Source organism: Orbicella franksi, chromosome 2 (genome assembly GCF_964199315.1).
Source record: "Orbicella franksi chromosome 2, jaOrbFran1.1, whole genome shotgun sequence".
Classification (NCBI taxonomy): Eukaryota; Metazoa; Cnidaria; class Anthozoa; order Scleractinia; family Merulinidae; genus Orbicella; species Orbicella franksi.
The window spans coordinates 4423938-4433785 of NC_138146.1; the positions used below are offsets into that span (position 1 = coordinate 4423938).

General features: G+C 40.1%; 1 protein-coding gene across 1 annotated transcript; it reads right to left on the bottom strand.

The window, feature by feature from the left end:
• Positions 1-728: 728 nt before the first annotated feature.
• Positions 729-1457, bottom strand: LOC145477828 (GDP-fucose protein O-fucosyltransferase 4-like). The gene has a single exon (XM_081455673.1). The coding sequence runs from the start codon at positions 1455-1457 to the stop codon at positions 915-917; it is 543 nt and encodes a 180-aa protein (XP_081311799.1). The 3' UTR covers positions 729-914.
• Between the last annotated feature and the right edge of the window lie 8391 nt (positions 1458-9848).

Sequence of the window (9848 nt, forward strand, 5' to 3'; positions counted from 1 at the left end):
TAATTTTCCGAACGGTATTTGCATACGTGTCGCCTGAATCGATCAAAACATATCGATGCTCTCGAATCAATGTTGTTTTCTATTATTCTGTCTTTCTGAACAGTTTATTGCGAATGTTAGCCCATGTTTTCTACGAGCCGTACAGTTCTCATTCGACTCGCTCTCAGGTATGGCTTTGCTCGTTCTTTAAAATGAATGCTAAATGATCGGCAGCCGGTCAAGGTTTTCAAATCACTAAATAACCGGCAGTCTGATATTTTTCTCAAATTAAGGAATCGAAGTAGCCTGCGAGCAGGCTCACGTTGGAGCACAAGCACGCGTGGCGTAATCGCACGCGCGAAATCGAGCGGCGAAGCCGCGAGGCGAGAAAGTGAGGGGCGCCTCTTTACCAGACTCCTTCCCGCCGGATCGCTTTGCTCTTCGCCGCTCGCGCGTGTGACTCAAAGGTGAGCCTGCTCGCAGGCTAGAATCGTACGAATCCATCCTATTCAAACTATATATGTCGATTAAGATTGGGAATTGAATGATTCCGCAATATTTCTAAATCTTCCTTTGTGTAGACAACCAACAGCCTCGTGTGCCACCTTCTTGTTTTTACCACATTTTGACGTCATCTGTGATCTATTACTGAACAGACGCACGGACACATGAAATCTATTTGTTAAGTACGTATCAGACATGCTAGCTGCGCACCGCAAATGATAAACACTCGTAGCAGCAGTGGATGATATTTTCTTGTTTTATTGTCAAAAAACACGGAAGAATCGAGAAAGTGAGCGTGAACTTGAACATGAACGCGAACATGTGAAAATTACTCTTGACGTCAATCGCGAAATTTCGCGCCGACTTTGTACACTCACGTTACAATGTACTTTGTAACAGGCACACTAGCGGTCAGAACCCAGTTATCATCACTATGCTAGTCCCCAGTTTGCAGCGTTCCTTCCCTGGCAGTTGTCTATTGGGAGACCATCTTTATGTACTCGGCCTTCGGAAAGCGCAGCACATATTTGGCAATAAATTGGATACTTTGGCTTCCAGTAGTTTCCGATAACAGTTCCTGTAAAGTTACCAATTCCTGTCTGCTTCCACTCCAAATATTTGTTATACTCAGTCTCATTATGGATAAGAAATTTTAGATGTTCAGCAAGAAGTTTTGGACTTTCAAAATCGCGTACTTTTATGACAGCGTGTCGCAGATTGCCGGGCAGGAATTCATCGAGTTTGTCTGTGCCCATCACCACGGGAACCGAGCCTGCATTCAGCGCATGAGTCAGTTGATCATCGACAAAATAGTCACAGTCTTGATTAAAGAACACCAAAAGAAACTTGTACTTCCTGGCCAGTTCAGTTTTGAGTTGCTTAAAGTTTTTGCCGTTTGCGGCGCCATACCTGCCTACTAAATCGTTTCTGTTTTTATGACAGGCTCCGTAAGAATCGACCTGCACAAACTGCATCAATTGTTTCAAATATGCAGTGCGCACCGGTTCACAGTTAGAAAAAGCAGCCATGACGAGCCCTGTTTTTTCCTCGAAAGGAAGTGGCGCTGTCAATTCAGGCATCGGAAAAACAGGATTTGGGAAATCCGAATCTAAGCGATAACTTCTCAGCAAGTTATACCTGGACATAAAGTTAGGGTTTTTTAGCACAGGTGTGTACACTGGGTTTTCCTGTGTCCACAAGATCCATGCTGCTGTGTGGTTTGGCGGACTCATGTGGCCATCCCTTGCATGCACAACGAAGCCGTTTGCTTCGGCTGCTCGCGAACGGTCACTTGTAACTTCGCAAGCCACCGGGCATTCACCTTCCTTCCAGACTTGATGGATATTTTGCTGCGCTCCAAAAACAGTTGACCAGAAAACGATTACCCAAGGCTTAGAGTTTTCTTTTGATTTGTGCGTAACATTTGAGTTTACTATAAAAAATCCCGGACCTGCGGCATCTGGATGTCTGGGAAAGTGAACTCTTGTCTCCAGATGCAATACCAGGTAAGTGACCAATACAACGCAGCATACAAAGAAAATATAGCCCCTGGGTAATCGATACATCTTGGTTGTCGAGCTTGGCTGAAATACCTGTTTAAAAAGTGATATTCAACTGGTCAAAAGGATTGCTTGGGCTAGGATGAAAAACAACATGCTCGGAAGGAGTTTTCTTAAGAGCAAATGTCTACAAAAATCAAACATAGTGCGGTAAGGCTTGAAAAGTAAAATTCACCATACTGTTGCTTATAAATAGGCCTTAGTAAAAGTACAGCCTGGTTTTCGCTAGCGATGCAAGCACAAACGCAAGCAAAAGCGGAAGCTCAAACGCAAGCAATAGGGATGACCCAAGTCAAAGCGAAATTCCACACAAACACAAGTACAAGCACAATCATCCAAACCTTCCGCATTTTGGAAAACTGTTTAGGCGCGAAGTAATCTGGATCCAGCGTTTTCATTGGCCTAACATAACCACGTGTGGTAAATATCCTTGTGCTTGTGGTATGCCTGAGCGGTATTTCGTTTTCACTTGTTGCAGCGTAAACGCAAGCATAAGGGACAAGCATAAGAAAAAGGCAAAATTTGACCCTGATGCCTGTGCTTGCGCATGTGCTCTTGCCTACGTCAGGGCCGTTTTCACGGTGAAATAAGAATTGTGTTTGCGCTTGTGGTAGCTTTTGTGCTTGCGTCGCTAGTGAAAACCAGGCTAAAAGACGCTAGGTATTTTTTTCCCTTCAATTATGTTGGTATCTCCGAGAAAAAAAAAGACATTTTCGATTTCACCTCCAGACTTCAATTTCGCGAGACCCGACTGGCCTGAAAATCGACCATTTTTATGCGATTGGCATGTCAAAACTGTGAGCGCAGAAAAGTTCGAAAAAGCGCAATTTCAAGAATATTGGATTAATTATATAAGCATAGATCTTTCAACTTATGTTACGTTTAGTTTGGGCAAATGATTAGGGACTCGTAAAGAAAATTATTCAAATCAGGGTCGGCCTTGGGGTTAGTGGTATACCAATATACCTGACAAAGAAAACCCACTGAACCCAAAATTTCCCCTCAAATTCATGCAAAATACCAAAAATGTGGAAAAACAAGGTATACTTAATACCCATGAAAGGCCCAATTTTGCCATTAAAACACCGTACACCCCAAATCCTCTGGCCGACCTTGTCAAAAAGTACACAGAAAAGGAAAATCACGACAGCAGTCGAATGCGAAACCGAAAGCACTACCACTGTATTTGAAATTGTATCACTTCAATTCGAAATATCAGCACCACTTTCGGCTCAAAACTCATTTAATTAAGGAAACCTTTATGGAATAATTTTATTGATTCTTGTTTTATATTATTTCAATATTATTCTATTTTAATTATATTTTTTATGACTTGCAAAGCGCCTAGATCACGCTTGGATAGCCGCTATAAAAATACCATTTATTATTATTATTATTATTATTATTATTATTATTATTATTATTATTATTATTATTATTATTATTATTATTTATCACTTAAGCACAAAGCAACGTAAATATGTTCACCTCAGCTCGGTCATCATGTCGCGACCGTCAAACAACATTTCTATCCAGAGATCCCCACCCCGATATGATCCCCACATGAAATTAAGGAATGGCGATTAAACATGGGACTGTGGATCGCTCATGTACATGTAGTAAATTAATATAAGGCATCGACATCAACAACTTAAAGAGAATACAGTCGAACCCCTATTAATAAGGGCTAAATAGGGGTTGGCCGCTTAATAGAAGTTTGTCTACCTAAAATATTGTCACCATCAGGTTAACTTCTTAGATAACATGGAGGCACTTCGAGACAATCGTGATAAACGCTTGTTTGCTTGTTACCTGCTATGGCCTTTTCCAAAACAAAGTTAATTTACGTGTATTGAATTTTGGGTGGCCGTTTAAAAGGGGTAAACAGAACAGGAAAACCCTCATCGGGACGACCAGAAGGTGGCCGCCGCCGGTTAATAGAGGTGGTTTGTTAACAGGGGTTTATTTACGGTATTTTACTGACAATAATTTCAGGACTTTGTAACTGGCCGCTTAATTAGGGGCGCTTAATTGCGGTTCGACGTAAAATAAAACTAAAAATAATTAAGACTTGATTTTGTACTAAGTATAATTTGTACTAACATTTTTAAATGAATCTAATGTGGTTTTTTACTACGATTATAACAGGAAAGTCTCTTTTTCATAGCCATATATAGCTTCCAATTAGAACTTATAACGTGACAACAAACAATAACAAAGAAATCAGTGACGTCGCCTACTGTTATTTATATGCCAACCAGAGAACTATTGGCTGGTGAAACAAAGAATTCTTCTGTTTAACGTTTTGAACATTTAAACAAACAAACAAACAAACAAACAAAAAACTGTTTGAAAAACAAATTTCTTCCCTATACATTCAGATACAAATATTACACATATTAACATTTTTATCAGCTTTTTTACGATCGCAAACCATTGTCTTGGTAGCATTACAAGCAATCAGACTTCATTGTCATGAATCAAATAAAAGCAATGAACGATAACGTAGATTACTGGCAATCTTGCTAAATCTCTGAAAAACACCAATGAATAACAGCGTTCTGAAATGATGAAACACATTGTAGCTAGGTAATGTGGAGGCGCGGTCGTCTCTGGATCAAGCGGTCCGGGTTTGAGCCCTGGCCAGGGTCACTGTGCTGTGTTCTTGGGCAAGACACTTAACTGTCATAGTGCCTCTTCTACACCCAGGAGTATAAATGGGTACCGGTGAATTGTTGGGGACACCTAACAAATTGCAGGGGGAGTGACCTGCAATGGACTAGCATTCCGTCCAGGGGGGGGGGGGGAGGTAGAAATACTCCTAGCTGCTTCATTCTACACAAACCGGGATAAGCTCCAGCAGCTATGAGCCAGTCAGCTCAAAGGCTTCGCTATGGCTTGGTAATTGCTGGTGTTTCGAAATGCAGTAATATCAGCATGTACAGTGTCCATACAGTGATAATTTTAAACTAACAATGGAAATATTACTGGAAAGGACTGTCAGAAAGTCTAATCTCGCTCCATTTTAGCAAGATCTATTGTAGCAATGTTGCCTATGAACATTACGTGACCATAAAATATTCTAGGAAATAAGAATTGAGTTGAGCTTACATCTTTTTTTAATTTCAAGGGGTCTGAGTTTTAGGTCTGACTTTTAGGGGTCTGAGTTTTCGGAGTCTGAGTTTCCGTGACCTTGATGTCACGGACTCGACTGGTGGCGTGATCTTGTGTCTTTTGTGAATGATTTTTAATAATTTTTTGACGAATGCTAAATCATTTGCCCAAATTAAATTTTACATAATATTGAAAGATCTATCCTTATATAGTTACAATTTGAGTTTTGTAACTTTGCGGTGAGGTTTTCTGTTTAAATTGTTAAGCTTTCTGTTTTGACTTTCAATAATCTCAAACAACACAAAGCAAAACCCACAAAATACGTTTACCTTCCGAACAACCTGGCCCTGATTAACAAGTTAACCTGACATGAGCCCGCAACCCAATCAAAAACCAATACTTGGGCAGCAGTCAACTTTTAAAATACAATGCTCTCTAAAACCTGAGCCCACGATATGGTCATGTGATACTGGTCAGCAGATACCTTGTTTTGACAGCTGTCAATTGACCATAACATGGATGTCTATTATTATATATGTACAATGTAAACCAAGGCTGCATGACTTGGAATTAGCTTAAGTATGGTCGCTATGTTGTGCGACATTGTCGCCGTTGGACACATGCACGTGGATCCATGCCACTAGTCAAGTTGACCATAAAAAAGAGTTGCATGGTTCATGCATGTGGTTCTGTTTCTATACTTATGGGGTCCGCTTGGCAGCCCTTCAGGCTGCGGCCAGAACTCCACTAAAGTTCCAAGATATGGCACATATGACATTTCTTTTCACAGACCGACTAACTCAACATTGGAGAACATTCTGGTTTCGTTTACAGCCAAATAATTAGATTAATCCAATATTCTTGAAATTGTGCTTGTTTGGACAAGGAATAGTTCTTCGATAAGTTAGCTGTGTTACAATTTTTCTGCCCCCAGTAGTTGCGACATGTGAATCATATGAAAATGGTCAATTTTCAGCCCAGTTGGGACTCGCTAAATTTTAGTCTGGAGGTTAAAACTAAATGTTGCTTTTCTCCAAAAGACAAAATGAGTCAACAAGCTTTATTTATTATTACTAGGGAAAAAAAAAAGAAAAAGATCAGCGAATTCAATGTAAAGATGCTGGTAAGACCTGATGATCAGTACATAAGTTGTGTGTTTCGTGTTTTACTTAAAAAAATTCTTACCCAAGCTATTACCCACCAAAAACAGTCATGCACAACCTAAAGGTGAGAAAAAGCTTCACACCCCAGGAAATTGCCCAGCCCCTTTCCATTCAAAAAATAATGGTCCTTCCCTTAGCAAAATTAAGAGGAAAGACTAAACAAGCTGTTCAGGTCAACTGTAGTGCTTTACATAGTTACATGTAGCTAACAGGAGTTTCATTCATGCTAATCAGAGTGTTATTTATGCTAACTGTATCCAGGGAGCACTAAATAGTCAGGCTAACCAGAGTGTAATATGCCATTTTCAAATTGCTTTTTGCCTTTCATGCAAATGAAACTCACTTTCATGTGAAAGGTTTTGAATGAGGACTCCTTTTGAAACAGAGACACAAGGTAACTCAGAAAAAGGCTATTTGACTCATAAATTAATTTGACTCAATTCAGGTGACAGCACTGCAACAGTGCTTTTAGTAATGCTCCCAACTGTCACAAGGACAAGAAAAAAACACACACAGCAACCAGTTTGTGAGCTACAGGGAGAAGCTGATAAAAATCTCAAAATTCTCACACAGGTTAGGGCTATACAAACTAACATAATTGCTGCTGGGGTATCGAATGGCCTTTGCGAGCATTTGCAAGCATGCAAGCAGTGCATTTAATTTTGTGAGCATGGCCAGTGATCAAATTTGTCTGGCGAGCAGCCAGCACTATTGAAAATACAGATTTGTTAATTTTCTGCTACCAGACTAACCCTAAACCTAAGGATTCCCGAAGGTTTGAACAATCGAGCCCATTTTAATCTGAATACGAGCATGCCAGCAGTTGCAAAAATTTTGCGAGCACTCATCTAATGTTCGCGAGCAATTCAAGCAAAGGCCAAATTTTGTGAGCACATTTAAATTGAATGGAATCATTTGACACCCCTTCCATCCTCATACCTTCCTATCACATAGTGCCCCCATCCCTTCTCTGCCTCCTGAAGAGGTTTTTATCCTACATGTATGAGCCAGGAGTTTCACATACATGTAGCTGCTATGACAACAACATAATCCATTGTAAAGGTGCATTATGTAAGTCTACATGTATGTTACCAGAAATACATGCAGTGTATTCCCAAAGATGAACCACAAACACACTTACCCTTGGCTTCCGAAGTTCCAGTGTGTCAGTCTGAATTCTGCTTGGTGCACACCAGAGTTCTCTCTGGGAATAGGTGAGAAAAGAAAAATCTTAATCTTTTATATATAAACTGTGGTGTTTTACCAGAATTTCCAGCCCTGAGGAAAGCCATAATTTACATGTAATCAGGATTGGAAATTAACTTTTTTTAGGCAGCCACCTAAAGTGGTATCTTTTAGGGATCTAATGAAGCTCAAGCAATGCCCACATTAGTCTCCTTCAGGAGTTAAATTCAAATTTTCCGACAAGAATCCCTGACCTATTCATATGGGAGTTCCCCTCCCTCCCTGCCCGGGGTTCCAGATGTCTAACAGGAAGTGAAGGAGTGAAGGAGTGATGGAGTGAAATTGTGCCAACACTACAACTTGGAAAATAATATTTTCCAAGTTGAAAATGAGTTTGATTTACTTAACAAATAAAGAAGCCTCGACTGTGCTCTGTTCTGTTCTGTTGTAAAGCACGCAGGAAGCGGTAGAGCACAAAAGAAGTGTAGGGGAAAACACGAGACGAGAGTGCTTGAGTGCTCTACCGCTTCCTAAGTGCTTTACAACGGAACAGAGCACAGTCGAGGCTTCTTTATCTGTTTTATGATAAAGAATACAATAATCTCCCCACGCATTCAGGTGAATTTTCAAACCAAACTTTATTTTCCAAACGAGTAAACGTGGCGTCAGCCATGCTCTGTTCTCTGATAAAGCACGCTAAAATAAGCCAATCACAATCTTTGTTAGAATTGTTCAAAAAATTTGATTGGCTAACGAAGCGACAGCTGTCAGTCACAAACTGGACTTTAGCTAACCTTTCAGTTTTGAGTAGTTTCGAGCGGCTTTCGAGAGAAGAACGATGCCTTGAAAGTTCGCCTTTTAGTTAATTTTTAAATAAGCTGATCTAAAGGCAGGTAAAGGTTTGCAGTCCAAAGGAATCCGGTTGTATTGTGGCTCATGAAAACGTGCACTTTTCCAATGGAAATTACGAACCAAGGAGCTCAAAGCTTTGTGGATGAAAATGCAAAATACTGAGTTGAATTTGAAAGGAGCTACAGTTATTTATGGCTTGCAGCCGCTTGCAGCAAGATTGCCCGAACTAGCGTAAAAGTTAGAAAGACTAAACTGCCCACACTGGTTCTACTCCGAGCACAGAAGAGAATATCAGAGCAAGCTTTGAACTGACCACTTGTCGGTTCACTTTGCCGAGATGACCGGAGAACGAGCATTACTACACTGCATGTAAGTGTTTGAGCAATTGAGCATTTTTACAAAAAATGAAGCTTCTCATCATAAACAGAGACAGCTCAGTTGTTGTTTTCTGACGTTGTTTTACTTCTCAAGTATAATTTCTGCCTTCGTAACAAATATAATGTCTTTTATCGAAGCACTGGTTAGGTTGAGAATTTGTTTATTCGCTACGTGTTTTGTCGGTGGGGGTCTAGCAAAACTTGTGATTTTAGTACAGTTTTCACACTACTGTTGCTAACAATGGTCTCCGTGAGCCATATTTACTACAGGCATAGAGCTTGTTTCCATCTGATTGCGTTTGTCTGAGTCACAGGGGATGTTTAATTTGGGGCAAATTAGTGAAAATTCCGAAGCAAACATTTGAAAGTCAGCTTACCGTCATCAACTCGTGCTCTGTTCTCCGATAAAGCACGCTTTTTCAACCAATCAGAGCGTGCGTTATATGGAAACTTTATTATAAATAAAAATGAGTGCCAAATGTAAAAAAAAAAAGAAAAAAAAAAAAAAAAAAAAGTGTGCATAAAAATGAATGCCAAGAATGATTTTGCACAAAGACTCATTTTGCCCCAGAGGCAAAAGACACTGTGGAAAGTGGAGTCTGACCAAGACCTATTGGCTCAGCTTATTAGAAACTTCTTACAGATAGGAATGGGCCATCTAATATATCTTTCAGAACAGTCTGAAGACTAGCACTCTTAGTGTATGTCTCAAATGAAAATCCCAGTCAAAAGTTATCACTTTGCACTTTTGCCGACATATGGTCTTTCTGTCCACCTCCCCCTCCCCACCCCCAACACAATGTTGATGTTGATTCATCCTAAGTAGAACCATTATACCAACATTGCTTTGGAGGGGTTGGGGTGGGGGAGGGAGGAAATTCAATAATAATGTATACTTCCCCCACAGAAGGGATTAAAATTTTTCCTGGAGGTGGGGATTCTGTAAGAGCCAAAAATTTAAAGCAATGTATGAAGCTTAATTAGAATTTCAAGAGGGGTGGGATTCCCTTCCCTGGGGGAGGTATGGATGTTTTCTAGAAATACATGTACACAATGGAACTAAAATTGGTATTAATAAATGTATTTCTTAAGGCAATTGTTATTTCATCTGTTGT